This window comes from Chrysemys picta, chromosome 6, assembly GCF_011386835.1.
Source record: "Chrysemys picta bellii isolate R12L10 chromosome 6, ASM1138683v2, whole genome shotgun sequence".
Classification (NCBI taxonomy): Eukaryota; Metazoa; Chordata; order Testudines; family Emydidae; genus Chrysemys; species Chrysemys picta.
The window spans coordinates 80,702,683-80,723,120 of record NC_088796.1 but is presented as its reverse complement, the minus strand read 5'-3'; the positions used below and the strand labels follow the sequence as shown (position 1 = coordinate 80,723,120).

The following is a 20,438-nucleotide window of genomic DNA, read 5'->3' as shown; positions in this document are numbered from 1 at the left end:
AATCTTCTGTTGATGCTGATCATCTATGGTGGCCTTTAACCTTAGTTTCATCTCAAGCTCTTTCCACCTATGGAATGCTCTCTGGTGATTTGCTGCCTTCTCATGGCATGCCAGATTTCTAGCCAGATTTTTCCAGTCCTTTGTTCCTGTAGAACCCAATGTGGCTGGAACATTAGACTGGAAGAGTTTGCAACAAAAACACTATGCAACATCCTGGGTTTCTGAGTACATAAGCCATGGCCTCTCCACTTTGTCACCATTGGGGATTTCACGCCAGTAATGTGTTGGATGGAAACTTCTATTTTCATTGTCTTTGGGGCACATGAAGTTTTTCACTTGCTGTGGCCCATGCAGTACAAGGAAGTCCCTCAGGTTACTGCTCAAGTGGGTCCACAGTCCTGGATCATCTAGACATAAGGAACTAAACTCAGCAGCAGCTGTTTCTTGCGCCTCCACCACACTCTTTTCTGATCTACACTTTTCTTCAGGAATGTGCATGATTACATCCATTTGAGATGGAGATATGGATGCTGCAGTAGCTGCCAGGTCACCTGCACTCTGACTAACTGGAAGATCAGGCATCTCCTCACCACTCACATCCTCACTGGGCCGGAAGGCTCACCGTGAACATGTGTGTCTATGTATCTCAGGAGAGCTCCTTCCTGCTTAGATAGGAAAGCTTCCCTTGCTTTCTTTCTTTTTCTGAATTCTGCCCCAGAGGGGTGTTTTCTTCTTTCACTTATGACTGCTGTTCTGTGCCAGTTATAGTGGCTCTCAATACTCCATTGAAGGGGACAAATAAGCAGGTTGGTAGCAGGGCCTGAGTGAGGGAAGATATCAGCATCTTAAGGACCTAACTGGCTCCTGCTACTTCAGTTGATTGCCTGTTCTCTGCAAGTGGGTTCAGGGAAGCAGCAGGAAACAGGAAGCTCTCTGAGAAGCTGGTGTTAATCAGTCCAGGCTCCTGGGGGTGCTAGAGAGGTACATAAGAGGCTCCTCCTCCTCTCTCTCCCCACAGCTCCTGCTGTTTTCTGTTATTCCCTCTCACCTTTTCTCCTGCCTGCCTGTTATGTCTCTTGTGTCCTCCTTCCTCCAGCACAGCACTCCACCATCTCTGTGCATCTAGAGCAGAGAGAATACATATGCACCAGCAGCAGACACAATTTTCTACACTCTGGGTCCTAGTGGCGCCCCCCCACCGTGTGGCACCTGAGGCGGCCGCCTCAGTTCGCCTCATGGTAAGGCCAGCCCTGGTCATAAAAACAAAACAAAGCAGACAATATTAGTAAGCAACAGTACCTTTTTTTATTTAACAGTTTTTCTGTCTGTGTGTATACAGAAGCTGTTCTAGTGCACGTTCACACACATCACAGTACATTGCACTGCACTACAGCAAGCTGTGCATTGGAGCAGCAGCTAAATGTGGTACATCATTTGCATGATATGTTAGGGACACTAGATGTTATCTCCACTTTTGGAAGGTACTTGAGAGGTACTCAAATATCTCAGTGTTGGGGCCACATAAAATCCCAGGCATACAGATAGTAACTGTGGATCCCCTGGGCATTCCTCTGTCCTGCCTTCAATTCCACCTTCCACTCCAGCTCATGCTGGGCAAGGAGGGAGACATGATGATAATGCCCTCTAAACAGCCACTGTACCTGGGTTCTCTCAGTACAGCCGCACTGCAAGACTTAAATAACATGGTGGACCTTGTTGCATCAATGTGAGTTTTCTTCAAAGAGAAAAATATTTCTCTATATGAAAATCTTTAATATGATAAGTGTTAATTTATTAAGTGCACATCAGATTGTTTTAACAAGAGAGACCTTAAAGCAATTTCTCTCTTAATTCCTAACCTCTCCTTATAATAAAGCCCCACTCTCATCTACTTTTTTTTAAATCCCCTTTTCAACAAATTTGTTCTCTCCCTTCTTTCCTTCTATGGCACCTTACATTAAACTTGTAATTGTATCATCAGAATAAGCCTACCACTAGGAAAATAAAACCAGACAAAAATCATGCACTCAAGTAGGACTATTCTAAATTAAAGGAAACTAATCCATTTGACAACACATCTATTGTGAACACTACAGCCTATTTTGCCAATGTAGAAGATAAAAGTGTGGTAGAAAAGTTTGGTATATAGTTTCATACAGAAACCTTTGTCGTGAAGAAAAGCTAGATTGACTGATTGTTGAGTCAAAGAATCTAGAAACCATGAAAAGTGAGGCATACACATTTCTGTGAAACATATAAATCCATTAAAAAGTCTCACTAGAAATCTGATGTGCAGTATTTATTTTTAAATCCTTTTGTGTCTCAGAACACACAGAGTTCATTGACCTGCGAAGAGCATTGTGTCCCCATTTCAAAACTCTGTGTTCTGCTGCTCCATTTTCATGCTATAGAGAGGAAAGGGCCAACTTTTAAAAGGCCTGCTACAGAAAGGGTTAAATAAGCTAAAATACTTGGTTTCTCCTTAAAGAATATAGAGTAAACAGTTGGTGTTCATCTGTCTAAATATTATTTCTCTCAGGAAACCAGGTCTACTGTCCAAGGCTGTTTGTAAATTATGACAAGGGAGCCTGTTCTGCGTTTGTAAAACAGAATGAAACTCTTTGAACTAGCCACACATGGGGTTAACAAACCATAAACCTTGATGATGTGCAGAGGGAGTCTGGATTAGCAAAACATTCCCACAGTCAGCAAGCCATGCTAGTATGATCTATTAAAAGCTAAAGCAGTCCTGAGATGGGAGGTAGTATGGTCCAGTAACTAGTACTGGTAGAATGGAACTCAGGAGGTCTAGGCTCTAATTCTTGGCTCAGACACTGACCTGTTGTATGACCTCATATGAGTCACGTTGCCTCTTTATGCCTCAATTTCCCCAAAGGGATAATGATATTTACCCTTCTACAAAAAACACTTTGTAATTCACAGGTAAAAATGGTATGAACTAAGCAAATTATTATTAAAAAGAAAATCAGAAAATCAAGACTTAAACAGGATTATCTGATAGAAGCATTTTACAATCTAGAAATACAACAGAAGTCACTTCACCCACCAATGAAATGCAGCCAGCTCTGGGTCAAACACAGCTACTGTAAGCAATACACTACAAGAGCCTGTTTGTCCCTGCCTGCTGCTGAAGCTGCTGCTGGCAGTGATGGCAGCTTTTCTGCCATAAACATGAAGGAGTCCAGGGCCCAGGGGTGAGGCCCATATTGAGGGGAGGAGTTGGCCCAGTGAAAGTTTATGTTTCAAAGTGACTTGGGCTGTGTGGCATGGGCAGACTGAACTTCAGAAGTTCTCCCCAGTTCCCACTGGAAATACTAATACTGCTGGTTGCCTCCAAGGATATGATATGGAAGAGAGGTCTGTCAGAGGCCACTGGGGCTGTCCAACATGCCCCTTTAAAAGCTATCAGAAATTTGCTAATTAACTCTTGAAGCATTTGCAACAAGCTTTGCTCTTCAGCCCGGCTCTCTAGTTCTGTTTGTCAGCCCTGCTACCAACTGCTGTGCTTCCCTATTTATCTATGCCTGTCAACTCTCCATGCCCCTTCCCCATTCATTCTTCCCCATTACTCATGCCTTCCCTTCATCATCTAGTCCAGGGGTCGGCAACGTTCGGCACGCGGCTCGCTGGCCCCATTGGCCCGGGACGGCGAACCGCGGACAGTGGGGGCCGCGATCGGCCGAACCTGCCATGTCAGCAGGTAAATAAAACTGGCCCGGCCCGCCAGGGTGCTTACCCTGGCGAGCTGCGTGCCGAACGTTGCCGACCCCTGATCTAGTCCCAAGCCCTGCCAACACACTCACAGTTGTTAAACCCTGGGTTTGAGTCTCAGTCTGATAGGCTTCCTTAGATCTGTCAAACTGGGGATGCCTTCTGATGAGTTTTTGGAAGCTTCTTAGATGTAGTCTTATTAGTATTACTGTAGTAATAGGAACCCCTATCAAGGATCATTGTGTTAGGCAGTGTACAAACATTTAACAATGAAAACAGTCCCTGATCCAGAGAACTAATCTAAATGACCCACAAAAGAGGGTGCGGATAGGTTTGGAGGATGAGTTTAGTATGGAGAACTTTGGATGAGAGTAGTATGTAGCAAAGCTACAAGGGTCAGGTCTCTGGCAGCTTGGGCTTCAATTTCTCCCACTTTCCCAGCTCTCTCCGTGACCTCTTTTTACTAGTAGAATGCAGTAGATTCTGCTTATGAGCAATCTCTCAGTTCCTAGCAAAAAGTTGCTATTTTCCAGATATTGCCAATAAGCAGAAGGCACTGTTTTCAGGGGGATGCATAGAAATAGGAGAATGGAACAACAATACACTGCAAAGTGAAATTGTTAACTTTCAGTTCAATACAATGTGCTAAAAAAAAAACAACCTAACATGACACACAAATGGATACACTGTATAGTATACCACAGGACTTAGAGCAAATTTAGGAAGTCTCATCTTGTTGTGTGTCACAATGAGTACAGTAGCACAAAATTCTATAAAATAAAAGCTTTTTAAAAGCACCAAAGAAAAAAGCTTTTTTCTAAAAATATTTGTCCAACACCACTTTTTACAGTTTTCCACCTCCCCCATAAATCTTTTTCAATTTTGCAAGCAACTTCATAACTGTTCTCACAGTTCTATCCCACAATTCTAGGATATCCTGTGGAAAATGTCTTCACGCAAAGGCTCTTTGAGTTTGTTATCCCAATGCACTATCCTCTTGTGGGTCAAGAGTAGCCTGTGGGTGCTTTACAGACACTACTGTTTCCAAAAGTTCTATGTCAATGAGCACACCTTCCACCTGCAAATGACTGTCAAACTCAACAATGACCTCAAATTCCTCTGCTCTTAGGTTTTCAGGAACTGAAACATCAGTCAGCACATCAGTGTCCACCAGGCCAGCATCTTTTGCTGTTGATGCAAACCCTCTCTTTCTGAAGAAGTTTCCAAAAGTGGAGATCAGTGGCCCATGACTCCCCAGCAAGATCAAGAGTTATTGTTTAACAACATCCACTGTTCATGGGGTGGGTCAGCATGGAGAGAGGTTTAAGAAAAGCACAATAGTGAACTTTGAAGTTTTTGGTGACACCTATGTCCATCGACTGTGTGACTGAGGTTATGTTAGGAGGCAAGAATTTAAACGATGTGTGAGAGCTCTAGATCGGGGTAGCCAACCTATAGAACGCGTGCTGAAGGTGGCACGTGAGCTGATTTTCAGTGGCACTCACACTACCCGGGTCCTGGCCACCAGTCCAGGGGGCTCTGCATTTTAATTTAATTTTAAATGAAGCTTCTTAAACATTTTAAAAGCCTTATTTATTTTACATACAACAATAGTTTAGTTATATATTATAGACTTGTAGAAACACCTTCTAAAAACATTAAAATGTATGACTGGCACGCAAAACAAATTAGGTGAATAAATGAAGACTCGGCACACCACTTCCGAAAGGTTACCAACCGCTGCTCTAGATTAGCTGAATGAGCTGAATAATTGTCAATCAGCAGGCACACATTGCAGTCTGATAGGCACAGCTCCCTGTTCCAGATCTGTAGCCACTCTTTAAACAACAAACTGGTTATCCAGGCATTTGCTGAGCTTCTGTAGATCCTGGGCAGCTCTGAGTAGTCCTTCAGGAAATGAGGGCACTTGCTCTTTCTTATCACCATAAGAGTCTGTTTCCCTGTCTCATCCAGGTTTGCACAACACAGCAATGTGATACAGTCCATGTCTTTTTTCCCTCCTGAAAATCTTCCTTTCAGCATGCCAAGGCTTCTTTTGGGATAGCCCTGGTAGAAGAAAGCGGTCTTATTAGCACCGAGGATGTCAAATGGCTGAACTCCTCTAGAATGTTGGTAAGGTGTCCATCCTCCATTTAGTAGTTGTCAGAAAGTCAGCATCCTGTTTCTTGCCTTCCTCCTTTGATGAGCGATGTGCCAGGCTTTCCACAAACTGAGACCGCCTTCTGAAGGGATGAACTCCTTCCCCTACTCTGCCTCCAGCTGACTCACTTTCTGTTTCAGCATTGGCCCAGAGAGTTGAGTACCTTGGCCAAGCTTATGCTGGAACCAGAGCCACAGAGCTTCACCAGCATCTGCCTGCTTTCCATTGCATTGATACTTGTACTCCTAAGGTCAAGTGTCAATGGAATGGAACAACATTGTTGTGTTCCCGTGCTCCCATAAAATGAATGAAATGAAATAAGTGATTTTGAGATACCAAACTTCTTGGCTACTCGCACTTGCTTAGCACCAAGCTCAAGTAGGGCATCCAGAATCCAAACTTTATTGGCAAGAGATATGTCATTTCAAAATCATGGAACACAGCAGAGGTGCTCAACTGTGCATGGCCGGAGCCAGGAAATTGATTATAATTATATGTAGGACCTCCCCATCAAAAAAAGTTACTAAAAAACAGCATGCCTTTTGCCAATATCCAAATTCCATTAACATCGATATTAATGGGATGGGATTGTTTGCCATTAACAGCAATTCTGATAACAGGCAACTTCCTTTTAAGTGGAATCTACTGAAGTTAGGATAAGATGGGCAAGGCCAGGAAGTGGGGAGACCTGTAGCCAAAGCTATCAGAGTTGCTCCTGTAGCTTCAGAAAAAGGAAACGGATTAAGGATATCTGAGCAGTGCTGTTGCTAAATTTCCACGAAACAAGTTGCTAAGTGTATTTGTCTCTGTTTGCCTATATCCTGTTAGAAAGTTTATCACAGTAACCAAATTAGCTTGTAGATATTAAATCCTTTTAATTTCTTAATTGCCTTACATTATGTATGTGACTGTTCAGTTAACCTTAAGATCAAAGATGTGACATGCTGCAGGAAACTAATAATATTATCTACATCAATGGTGGGTGGCCTCAGGTTGCCCACCACTGATCTACATTGTCTTCAGCTTATTTATCTCTGTTACAATGTCTGACTGGCAGCTGCCTTATGTTAATTGGTCTAATTGGATTACCTGTGTATGCATAGCAAATAGAATGTTAACTTCAAAGTGATGGGAGAGTGTGTGCTCAACAAAAAAGAATCCTCAGTCACATGCTGTGCACAAAACACTTAACAGCGCTTCAACTTCAAAAGTGAAACATGGGGCCTGCTCCAGCATCTGTAGTCTGCTGAACTTTGAACAGGGAAAGTTTAAGCGATGGGACTAAGATCTTCCAAGTAGTTACTTGGAAAACCTTGGAAAATACATGGAAAGACTCCATCAGACTTTACATCTAAGCTGCCTTTGGATTCTGACCTGTTGGGATAATTCCAAGGAGACTTTTACAAGCCAACAGATATAACATCACTGCTATGATCCTGAGCTATGAACACTGAAAATTACTTCTATGTATATGATTCCTTAACCATTCAATAACTCTCTTCTTTTCTTTTATTAATAAATCTTTAGTTAGTTTACTAAGGATTGGCTGAGAGCGTGATATTTGGATAAGATCTGAAATATAGATTGACCTGAGGGTAGGGTAGTGTAGGGTAGAGTAGAGTAGTGGGTAAGTGTCTGATCCTTTGGGATTGGTAGAACTTTAAGTACGGTGAACAGGGTTTTCAGTAACCTAGATCTGTTTGCTAGATGGGAGCCAGAGGCTGGAATGCCTAAAGGGGGCTATGTTTGGCTTCTCGTTTACCAGTGTGGTGCTACAGAAGCTCTTTTGTTACTGGCTTGATGAATCTAATTAAAGAATAAACCACCAGTTTGGGGGATTCTCTGCCCTATTTCTTCCAGTCTGCCCTGAGTGTGGCATTCTCAGTCTGACCCATCCAGGGACCTGGTCACAGAGGTTATTCTGAATAAGGGGATGTGATGGAGCAGAGAAACCTCACACCAGCACAAAAGGGGTTAAAGAGAGCCTATGGGCCCCACTAGCCCAGCTCCGCTAGACCTGCAGCCAATGCCAGTCCTACAGGGGGAAGAAAATGAGAGAACGCCTGATAGGCTAGGCTGGGAAGCTTGCTGGGCTGGAGGATTTCTGACCCCAAATGAAGTCACTCTGGAAACTGAAGAAAAAGTCTACTAGAGAAGGAGAATGAATACAAAGTAGAGGAAAACAGAAAAGAAAAAAAGTGTAGACACAGAAGCAGATGATCATGATGACAACATCAGCAAAAAAGCAAAGCTGAGGAAGGAAATAATAAACCAATATGTTATAATTGTAAGATCCCTAGCCAAAGAAATAAGATTAGGTGACATTAACCCTGTAAAAGTAGCTGAGTGGATTTTTTTTTTAAAGCATAGAGGATATAATAAGAGCCAGAAGATTGTGAGATGGGGATCTTTTAGTTCAGTGTGAAGACAAAGAGCAAGCTGATAAACTGCTAAAACCTAAGACACTAAGGAAAGTTAAAATAAGTGGGTAGCTACCAAAGTATTTGACTGAAACTAAGGGGGTAATATGTGGAGTGCTATTAAAACTGAGCAATGATGAGATAACCAAAAGCATAGGAGAAGATAAAGTGTTAGTAATCAAGCGACTAATTAGTAATAGCATCCCCAATACTATCACGGCAAACCTGGTGGCAGAACTTTGTGACTTTGCCCTCACCCACAACTATTTCAGATTTGGGGACAATTTATACCTTCAAGCCAGCGGGACTGCTATGGGTACCTACATGGCCCCACAGTATGCCAACATTTTTATGGCTGTCTTAGAACAACGCTTCCTCAGCTCTCGTCCCCTAACGCCCCTACTCTACTTGCGCTACATTGATGACATCTTCATCATCTGGACCCAGGGGAAGGAGGCCCTTGAGGAATTCCACAAGATTTCAACAATTTCCACCCCACCATCAACCTCAGCCTGACCAGTCCACACAAGAGGTCCACTTCCTAGATACTACAGTGCTAATAAGCGATGGTCCCATAAACACCACCCTATACAGGAAACCTACTGACCACTATACTTACCTACATGCCTCCAGCTTTCATCCAGACCACATCACACGATCCATTGTCTACAGCCAAGCTATAAGATATAACCGCATTTGCACCGATCCCTCAGACAGAGACAAACACCTACAGGATGTCTATCAACCGTTCTTAAAACTACAATATCCACTTGGTGAAGTGAAGAAACAGATTGACAGAGCCAGAAGGGTACCCAGAAGTCACCTACTTCAAGACAGGCCCAACAAAGAAAGTAACAGAATGCCACTAGCTGTCACCTACAGTCCCCAACTAAAACCTCTCCAGCGCATCATCAAGAATCTACAACCTATCCTGAAGGACGATCCCTCACTCTCACAGACCTTGGGAGACAGGCCAGTCCTCGCTTACAGACCGCCCCCCAACCTGAAGCAAACACTCACCAGCAACTACACACCACACAAGAAAAACACCAACCGAGGAACCAAACCCTGCAACAAACCCCGGTGCCAACTCTGTCCACATATTTATTCAAGGGACACCATCATAGGACCTAACCACATCAGCCACACCATCAGGGGCTCGTTCACCTGCACATCTACCAATGTGATATATGCCATCATGCCCCAGCAATGCCCCTCTGCCATGTACATTGGCCAAACCGGACAGTCCCTACGCAAAAGAATAAATGGACACAAATCTGATATCAGGAATCATAACATTCAAAAGCCAGTAGGAGAACACTTCAATCTCTCTGGTCACTCAATAACAGACCTAAAAGTGGCAATTCTTCAACAAAAAAACTTCAATAACAGACTCCAACGTGAAACTGCAGAACTGGAATTAATTTGCAAACTGGACACCATCAGACTTGGGAGTGGTTAGGTTATTACACAACCTAAACCTAATTTCCCCAATACTAATTTCCCCCTACTGTTACTCACACTTTCTTGTCAACTGTCTGAAATGGGCCACTCTCATTACCACTTCAAAAGTTATTTTTCCTCCCTTGGTATCCCGCTGTTAATTGAATTGTCTCGTTAGACTGACCTTACACTTGGTAAGGCAACTCCCATCCTTTCATGTATTTATACCTGCTCCTGTATTTTCCACTCCAGGCATCTGATGAAGTGGGTTATAGCCCATGAAAGCTTATGCCCAAATGTATTGGTCTCTAAGGTGCCACGCGGACTTCTTGTTGTTTTTACTTAAGGGAGGGACTCTACTTGAGAAAATAACACTAGGGTTTCAGATATCCAGAAAAATAATCATATATCCCCCCATCACCAAGTTGTTATAAGTGCTGACAGTAGGGACATGTAGCAACTGTTTGTAAAGGGAAAACGAGATAGAGTAAACGTGGGGGAGAGCATTCCTATGAAAACTGCATAGCAGTGACAAGGATCAAATATAGTAACTGTGGTGATAATCACAGTAAGGCATGTAGAGAGTGAATTAGAGCAAGATAAGCTAGAGAGCTACAAAAGCCAAAAACTGTTAACAACATATCTTATGCAGAAGTCATAAGGAGATTCTCAAAGTATCTAGTAGAGAAGGACGAGATTCAGCGCAGGCAAAGGGGAACTGCAGATAGTTTGGATTATAGGGGCCATGCCCCAAATTGAAGGGATAGAGGTAGGAAGGAGTCCAGAGCAGCAGGCTTTGACTCTGTGCTGGGAGAATTCTGCTAGTGTTGATTTCCACAGGGCCCTGGGCTGGGACCCGGTGGAGAGGGAGGGCCCTAGGGTTGCCAATTTTGGTTGGACATATTCCTGGTAGTTTCATCACATGACATAATCTTTAATTAAAGATTTATCTTTAATTCTGGGAGACTCCAGGACAATCCTGGAGTATTGGTAACCCAAACAGGGCCTGGGTCCACCTACCACACCCCCTTAAGATCTGAGGGTCAGATGCCTGTGGAGGCCAGAAGATTCCTGGCCTAAAGGCAGGAATGAGGCACCTCTGCCATTCAGGCAGAGAGGCAAGGGGCTTAAAGCCAGGTGCACTAACCACTAGGTCTCTCTGCCATCCAAGCACACTATCACAGGGGAATCGTGCTATGTTTAATTTTTAAATTAAACTGACCAACTAGCACACACTAAAGTATACCTTGCCTTACCTCCACTAGTTTTAGAAAATGTTTGTTAGAATGTGCTAGTTAACACCTTTAAAAACTCTTTCATATTCTAGTCAAGACAGACCTCAAGTGTTATTCTCCATTTTAGAGAAAATGGAAGTACGGGGGTTTAAGGTCCAGATTTTGAAAGGTATTTCAGTTACTAACAATGCAGATAGGTGCCTAGTGGGATTTTCAGAAATGCCCAAGCACCTTACTCCCACTGAAATCAATTTGCTATCCATAAAAGTGTCCAATCCCTTTTTGAATCTTGCTAAATTCTTTGCCTCAGTGACTTCCCATTGTGATGAGTTCCACAGTCTAACTACATGTGTAGTGAAAAAAATGTTTCCGTTTATTGTTTTTGAATTTGCCACTTTTTATATTTAATTGAATGTGTCTCCTTGTTCTTGTATTATGAAACAGGGAGAACAGAGGCTCCCAACCAATCTGCTATATACTATTTATTATATGTACTATTATTGTGCCTCCTCTCCTTTCTAAGGTAAACTATTATAAACTTTTCTCTGTCTCCTCATGGGAGTTTTTCCAATCCCCCAATCATCTGTGTCACCATTCTCTGAACCCCCTCTAATTCTGCAATATCTCTCTTGAGATGGGGTGACCAGTACTGCATCAGTAATGTAGATAAGACGACACCACTGACTTTTCTCTATTATTCACTATCCTGTTCCTTATGTAATCTAACATCTTGTTTGCTTTTATTGGCTGCAGATGCACATTGAACAGAAGTCTTTATTGAGCTGTCCACAATGACGCCCAGGTCCACCTCCTGAGTTTATACAGTAAATTTAGCACTTTGTACTGTGTATGAATAGTTTATTTTTTCCCTCCAAAATACATTACTTTGCACTTATTGACATTGAACTTCACTTGCCAACATGCTGCCTAGTCATCTAGCTTGGTTAGGTCCCTCTGAAGTTCTCCACAGTCCTCTCGTCTTGATTAACTTAACTAATTTCTCATCACATCCAAATTTTGCAACCTCACTGTTCACCCTTTTCCAGATCATTAATATATTTATTAAACAACAACTAGCACAGTATAAGTACTAGTACAGAACCTCGAGGTACCCCTCAACAATATATTTTTGTATAATGAAAATTGACTATTTAATCCAACTCTTTATTTTTTGTCTCCTAGTCTATTTTTGGCCAATCACAATATTTGCCTCTTATTTTGTGATTACACCTCTCCCTCGATATAACGCGACCCGATATAACACAAATTTGGATATAATGTGGTAAAGCAATGCTCCAGGGGGACGGGGTTGCGCACTCCGACGGATCAAAGCAAGTTCAATATAACGCGGTTTCACCTATAACGCGGTAAGATTTTTTGGCTCCCGAGGACAGCGTTATATCGGGGTAGAGGTGTAGTTAGTTTCTTTAGCAGCCTCTTGTGAGGGAACTTGTCAAAGGCCTTTTGAAAATCTAAATAATGTCAACTGGTTAAACATTCAAAGAATGCTAGTAGATTACAAAAACCATGCTGGTTGGACCCTATCATTCCAGGTGTTTAATTTTCAATTATCATTTTAACCAATTTTCCAGATTCAGATTTAAAACTTACTGGTCTGTTATTCTCCAAATCACCCCTAGGTACAACATGTATTACTCTCCACGCCCCTCCCCCCGTCCCAAGCTTCTGGAACAGTAGCTCTTTTGAATGAGAGATTGCATATTTTGGTAGCTTCTCAGCCACTTCATATGAAGCTCCTTCAGAACTCCTGGATGTATAACATCTGGGCCTGGTGACGAATTGCTCTTTATATCATCAATTTGTTCCAGCAACTTTCCTTCTAACAACTTGATCTCTAATAACACCTTACTTTAATTACCAGAAAAGAGCAGGAGAGAAGGCTTAATCACATTTCTTTCCATAGCTAAAGCTAAAGTCAAACTGTATCACCTCACAAGACAACTGAACTTCTCTACCTCTACAGTGCTGCCATGAAGACATCCGGCTATTTTTTTTAAGGGACTGTTTTTAGAAAATATTACCTTGTGATAAGTATGGCTGCGTCTACTGCTGACATGTCTTCTCCCCAGCTTGTTGACATTTCTAAATGTATATCGTTCTTCTTGCCAAACTCCTCATGTTGCCACTTACAGAAACTCTCCAGCATTTTTTCCCCATGATGCCCGATATACATATCTGCCTGAAAATTGAATTGCTTGTTTTATTATATGAACATGTAAATGACAATATATAATTTTTTTCATCTTTTAATTGCCAATGTGTACAAGTTATGAGATCACAAAGCTGAGCATAACTTTCACCCAATTATCAGAATTTCCTAGCAATGCCTCACCCCACAATTAGTCTTAATTACTCATGTGAAACTATTATAATAGATTTCATTGTCTGCCATGCATTATTGATCTATAGTTGTCTAGATATGAATAGATTTCTGATTCCTTGTTTTTCACTTTAATGGCATTTTTTCCTATAGTACTTATAAGATATAGTGTACAAAGAAAAATGTTCTCAAATAATTTTACAAATATAAGCACATGCTTTGTTTCAGTTAATAAAGATATTCTATTTTATTTGTCACAAAATATACATGGTGCAATTGTTTTAACTTCAAGAACAGAAGCCATCTTCATTTGACTTTAATTAAATCAATGCTGGTGAAAATTATGCCCTCAGATACATACAGTGGATCTTGTCACCCATATTCTTCTCCCCATATATGCTGATCTTCCATTGGTACAAGCTGGAGTTCATTGCATCTAGGGAGAGCACTGATGCCAAGATCCAGTGTTTGGATTTGAGGGATCTTTTTTTCTGCTGAGAGGATTACTATATGTCCAAACAAGAAATGCTTCTTTAGCTACTAGCCTAAGGATAATTTAATTTATTTAAATGCATAAGTTAAAAATATCTCTTACATGGATAGGAAGATTCCATTTTTTATTTTTGTGAACTCCAACTAAAATATGCAAAGCTTTCAGATACTTTGTAAAATAACAAAAAGTCCACATACTGCTGCTCTAAAATATAAGGGAACTATAGGTCACTCCAAAGAATGACCCACACTACAACAGCTGATTCATCTCTTCAACAAGGGAACAGGATTTAAAAGATGAGTTCTAAAATGATGTCTGAAAGATATATCATGAAAGAGTGGTGCTGCACTCTTGTTTTGTTTATATATGACTGACCTATTTCTAATTTTACCACTAACTGTAAGCTTTGAAACTAAAAGGATTTTGCTTACACAGTGAAATATCCATATGCACAGCAAAAAAATAGCTGATAATGGACTGAAGTTTGTAAATACCAGCCAGTTTCAACAAAGAATAAATTATGAACCTGGACTAAGAAAAAATCATTTACAATTTTTAGGTTACTTGAAAGCCATATACCCCTCAATTTTGAAATAAACTAGGTGTGGGAGTTGTCTATCACTGTGCATATGTATAGCACCTATTGCTATGAGCTCCCAATTTTGATTGGGGTCTCTCGCCACTACAAATAAATATTAATAGTAAAAATAATAATGAATAGACAGAAGATAATGGAGACAAATTATCAGTGATGAGTATTCTATGCCTTAATGAGGCAGCAAGCAACATGTCCCTACCCTTCTATTCATTCTACAATGTCTTGTCACAGAATAAGACATATTCAGTACTTTCTTACTGGAGTCTCATGAAGCAGAACAAGCTTAGTCACTCGAAGAGTCACTTGAATTCCAAGGCTCTTGTGCTGGAAAAGGTTAAAAACCTTTAACAAAAAAACAAAACAAAAAAATAAACATGAGTGCTTCCATTGGACACATTGGAATACATTACAACCTTTACAAAAATCAAATCTCAGAATTTAAGGCTCTCTTAATTTTGTAGAACTTTGACTTGACATTTGAATTTTCTACACATTAAATATAGCCCAATACATAGATATTAATATTTTTGAAGTGGGGGGGTGGAGGAGACAGATAAGGGGTTATCCGGTGTTTAGTCCAAGTATCCTAAAAGGGGTCTATCTTTTTTGAGATGACCTTGACAGAGCTTTAAAAACTATAGACCATTTCTTCAAACACTTCCACATGTACATAATGTTATGCCATGCATCCCATTGAGATAAATACAGGACCGAGGCTAAAAGTGAGCAGCAGACGGCAAAAAGCAATAACTAACGGGGCCAAACAGAGTAGTTGTGATCAGGTTTTCACCCACTCTTCATTTCATGATCCTTTATTCTGTGTTTTTTTCCCTTACATACTGCGATTACTAATTTTCACTGCCTTGTGGATCAAATAAGTGTGTTGCATTCACATTCATTGCTGGAAGGAAACATAACTTTGTCTGAGACTGTAATATTGCTTCTCCTCCAGCCACCAAGAAGATCAAAAGATCCTTCTAAATGAGAAGAGTCACCTCTTCATAATGAGTTCAGATTAGACTCTTGTCCTAAGCATTCAACCTGAATATAGTTCAAATAACAATATGGGTTTCTAATCAAGCAATCATGCTGTTCAACTCCCACTTCTTTAGCTTCACTATTGAAGGTACAAGATATGTCTGCAGAATCATAGCTTCTGTGCTGCTGAATATTCATGGTACTTTCTAATAGTCTGTTGAATTTTATGGAATGCCCACTTACAGTTGTTCAACAGGCATAATTAACTGTAACAATTAATTCAATCAATCTCCGGGCATGCATTTTTCTTTCTGCCAAATGCCTTGATAAGTTTTAAGAGTTTCCTACCATATTTAAGATGGTTAAAATAAATCGCCTGGCAGCATCTGCTCCATGATACGAAACCATAGCTGGATCTGCAACCACTACAGTTTCTATATTGTACTCCTGAGGTAATTTATAGGAGTATCTTTTTTTTCTTCCTCTTCCTCCTAGTTTTTGATTCCTGGATTTTCTTTTATCTGTAACATAAAAATATTGCTACATGAATTCATCCTTTAACATAGCAGTTTTATATAAGTGTCACTGAGGTGATATTTTTAGGATTTGCTAGAAAAAGAGTTATACTATAAAATGTCACTGCCAAGACATCTGTGAGTGGAGAGATAACTACAACTACAGGATTACAATAGCACTTTGATTTTACAAACACCAGTCTTATGAACAACCAGTTATACAAACCATTTTTCCCAATGGGGAGAGGGGTTGGAAATCCCATAATGAAGGTGAAGTTGATGAAATACAAGTCCACATCCCTTCATATTCTGATCCCTTCAATGCACTAGAAATCACTTTGCAATGGTTTGTGGGACAAGAAAGCAGTGCAGTGCTCCATACTGCAACTTATGCATTGTACTACTTTAATTCAGACACTGAATGTTATGAATCCTTCAATACCCAGGTAGTTAGTAAAATAGGGGTTCTACTGTATATGCATTTATAATACAATGTAATAATTAATACATGGTAACATATTTTTACTGGGGCTACTTATCCAGTCATGCTTAGTTTGAGGCTATGGACTGTATTCAAGCATGTTAGCTGCTAGTCCAGCATACTGGTCAAGCTGGAATTCTGTCCAGCTGCTGCATGAGTACACCAGAGCCCAGAGGACCTGCTGCACCTTCTTCCCTAGTTCTAGTGTACACATGTAAAACAAAACAGGATTTTGCCTTCAGTCTGGCTACTGGAAAAATACTAATTAGTGTAATGAGTTGACACAAAAATAGGCTCACTGAAGTTACAAGAACGAGGAGTACTTGTGGCACCTTAGAGACTGACAAATTTATTTGAGCATAAGCTCTCGTGGGCTAAAACCCACTTCATCAGATTCATGCAGTGGAAGATACAGTAGGAAAGTATATATACACAGAGAACATGAAAAAAGGGGTGTTGCCATACCAACTGTAATAAAGTTTACAAGAGTATCTCCCTGCCTCCGGAAAACACAGGAAAAATCTTCAGTCCACACACCTCTCCCCCTTCCTATGCCCCCTCCCCCCTACACACAGAAAGAAAAATCTGGATTGAAACATATTCACACCCCAAGGAACAAGAGCATGTTGTACACATGGACCAATTCATTAGTAAAGATCAGGAACAAACTCTGTTTTGGAAGAAGTAGTTTGAAGGGTCATATACTGGAGGATTTAGCTGAAGCACTTTCCTCAGTTTTATAAAAAGGACTAGAAAAACAGGACTTCAAAGTAAAAATTGCTGTAATTATATACAAATTAAATAATGTGCAAAAGATGACTTGAGTAAATAAGTTTCTAAGCACACAATAAACTCCAAATTGAAAACGTATTAAACTCATAGATAAATAGAGACCACCAGTTCTTGTTTATTTAAATCTGCTTCTTCAACAATACAACAAAATTCCCACTACAATGTAGGCTATTATAAAAAAAATTGGATTTGAATTTATTTACACAGATAGGTAGACCAGAAGGTAGCCATGTATTTATACAGTAATTAGCAACACTAATTTTAAAGTTTAATGAAACAACAAAATAAAATGCAAGCGCTATCCATGACTCATATTGGACTATCTTGCATGTCACAAAAGTTGGGTCCCAATTTTGCTCCCATTTAAGTCAAGTAAAATAACTCTCAGAGCTTCATTGTGTGGGTTTGGACCCTATGTTTGAAACACAATTTATGCTGGAAATAGCAATTATAGACACATGTTCTGAGATGGTTCAGGCATTAGGAGATTTGAGCTAAATGTTTTTCAATTAATCAGTCTCATCCCTAAGCGGTAAATTCCTGTGCTCTGTCTTATGAATTTCAGCATGCTTTCTAAAACGTAAGAGAAACTTTTCACAAAAATAATCTCTTTAGGCTTAATGACTTCAAAAAATATTACTTACGGAGTAGTGAAAGACAATACAATGCTATCTGTAAAGATACATTTACGAAAAATTGTGATTTGGAGACACTTTCTCATAAGGGACAGTGTTAAGAGTGTGGGAATTTGGAGATGTGCCCTGGGGGCAGGGATTGGGAACACCACATGGCTGTGTGCAGCAGCTCACTACAGAAGCTCTCCAGTTTGTTTTATTACAGTTTTATTCCATTCTCATTCATTGGTTTGTTGTTTAATGAACCCCAAGATCATTACATGGTGTCAGAAGTGCTGAATGAGAAGGAAACAGGACTTTTTTGAAGTGATTTTGAAGTTAACTCCTGTGTTTGCAACTGAAAGCAGAGACAAAGGGAGGCATCAGAGAAGCAGGTGAAGCACCAGGCATAGAGGCTTTTGTATGTATTTGGTGAGCACAATAGTAGCTTGACTAGCTTAAGAAAGTGGGGTGGAGTCCAAAATGGATGTGTTGCAACCTCGTTCCAGTCTGTAATTGTCAGGCAATGTTGCAGCAAACTGGAAAAAATTCAGGAAGAGATTTGAATTGTATTTGACAGCCATAGGGTCAGAGGATAAAAATGATAAAGTGAAATCATAAATCTTTTTGCATGTTGCTAGGAAGGAAGTTTTGGATATTTATAACAAATTTAAGTTTGAAGAAGGTAAATGCATGAAGTTAAATAAAATATTGACTACATTTGAGGAATGTTGCATGCCAAAAAGGAATGAGACCTTTGAGCAGGACTGGATTAAAGTAGGGGTTTTAGGGGCTCCAGCCCAGGGCCCCGCCTGAAGGGGGGTCCCGCAAAAATAAATCACAGGCAGCGATATCCAACTCCGGGTCACTAAAAGTCCTGCGGCACAGCAGGGGCTCAGGCAGGCTGCCTGCATGCCATGGCCCCATGCCGCTCTCGGAAGCAGCAAGCTACTAGCACATCTCTACAGCATGGGGTCACGGCATGCAGGCAGTCTGCCTGAACCCTGCTGTGCCGCCAGCTGGGAGCTGCCTGTGGTAAGCGCCTCTTGGCCAGAGCCTGCACTTTGCACCCCCTCCTCAACCCCAACCCCCTGCCCCAGATCAGAATCTCCCTCCTGCACCCCAATCCCCTGCCTCAGCCCCCTCCTGCACCAAACTCCCTCCCAGAAAAAAATACTTATATATAGGGGTCCCACAAAATCTAATAGCCCCAGGCCCACAGGAGAGTTAATCTGGCCCTGCCTTTGAGAGAGACAAATTTTTTACATGAATGCAAAAAACTGATGACACCATAGAGCAATATGTCACAGAATTAAGGAAACTCAGTAAAATCTGTGACTTTGGTGACCTGGTAGAGTCTCTGGTTAGAGAGAATCATTTGTGGCATTAAAAAACAATGTGTAAAGAGAGACGCTCCTCCATGAAAAAGATTTAACTTTAGAAAAAGCTCTCCAAATATGCAGGGCAGCAGAAATTGAGAAAGAACAAGCCAAAGAACTGAATTACACAGAAGGGATTATCCATATACTAAGTACTAAAGAATATAGCCAGAACAGGTTAAATCAGAAAGTGGAACCACTCACTATGAAAATCACTGATCGGGGGAAAACTAGATACAGACGGTTAAGTGGAAGTTGTGGATCACAGTATGGCCCCAAACAATGTGTTGCCTTTGGGAAACTCTGTCAGAAATGTGGGGGAAATAATCATTTTGCAAAATGCTGCAGCTCCCAAATGCAGAAAAGTCAAGTGCATTCAGTTAAAGACAGTCTGGTTGAGGAGTTTTTCATAGACGTACTGGGATCTACCAAGCCTTTTGAGAGGAACTGGATACTACCTATGACATTGAATGGACCAATTATTCCACTGAAATGGACACAGGAGCTCAGGTTAATATGCTGTTTGAACAAGATTATGAGAGACTGAAAATAAGACCAAAACTGGAACCAATAAAAATAAAAGTAACTGGTTATTCTGGAACTAATATACCAGTGAAGGGGAAGTGCATTGCTAGCAACCACCATAAAAACACCTGTACAGGCTCCCTTTCATTGTAGTGCCAAGGAAAGTGACACCAATTTTAGACCTGGCTGCATGTGAGAAACTCAGTCTGGTAAAATGGGTGCTCTCCCTGCAAGATCATACTGAAGCTGGCTATGAGGCACTCTGTCAGGAATATTATGACCTGTTTCAAGAGTTGGGTTGCTTGCAGGGTGAACATACAACCTGGATAAACAAGCAGGTCCCTCTAGTTACCTATCCATGTAGAAAGGTGCCATTTGCATTCCATGATAAATTCAAAGCTGAGCTTGCAAGGATGGAAGCAATGCAAGTAATACAAAAAACTGAGAAGCCAAAAAAATGGGTGAGCTCCCTAGTCACTGTGGAGAAAAATAACAGTCAGCTACACCTATGCTTAAATACCAGACACCTCAACAAAGCTATAAAAAGAGAACATTTCAAACTACCAACCAGAGAAGAGATTATGGCTCAATTTGTAAATAATCAATATTTCAGTAAATTGGATGCATCCTCAGGATTTTGGCAGCTAAAATTAATTTTAAAAGCTCAAAGCTATGCAAATGTAATACCCTATTTGGAAGATATACATTTTCTCTTATCCTTCGGCACAGTT

General features: G+C 40.8%; 1 protein-coding gene across 3 annotated transcripts in view; it reads right to left on the bottom strand.

The window, feature by feature from the left end:
- ADAMTS19 (ADAM metallopeptidase with thrombospondin type 1 motif 19) overlaps positions 1 to 20,438 on the bottom strand; it is a 326,693-nt gene that overhangs the window by 178,614 nt on the left and 127,641 nt on the right. For all 3 annotated transcript variants that reach the window (XM_065599319.1, XM_005303066.5, XM_065599318.1), the window contains 3 exons: positions 15,750 to 15,922; positions 14,682 to 14,765; positions 13,034 to 13,191 (listed from right to left, as the gene is read on the bottom strand). In XM_065599319.1, the coding sequence (XP_065455391.1) occupies positions 13,034 to 13,191; positions 14,682 to 14,765; positions 15,750 to 15,922 (415 nt within the window). The remainder of the gene's footprint in view (positions 1 to 13,033; positions 13,192 to 14,681; positions 14,766 to 15,749; positions 15,923 to 20,438) is intronic.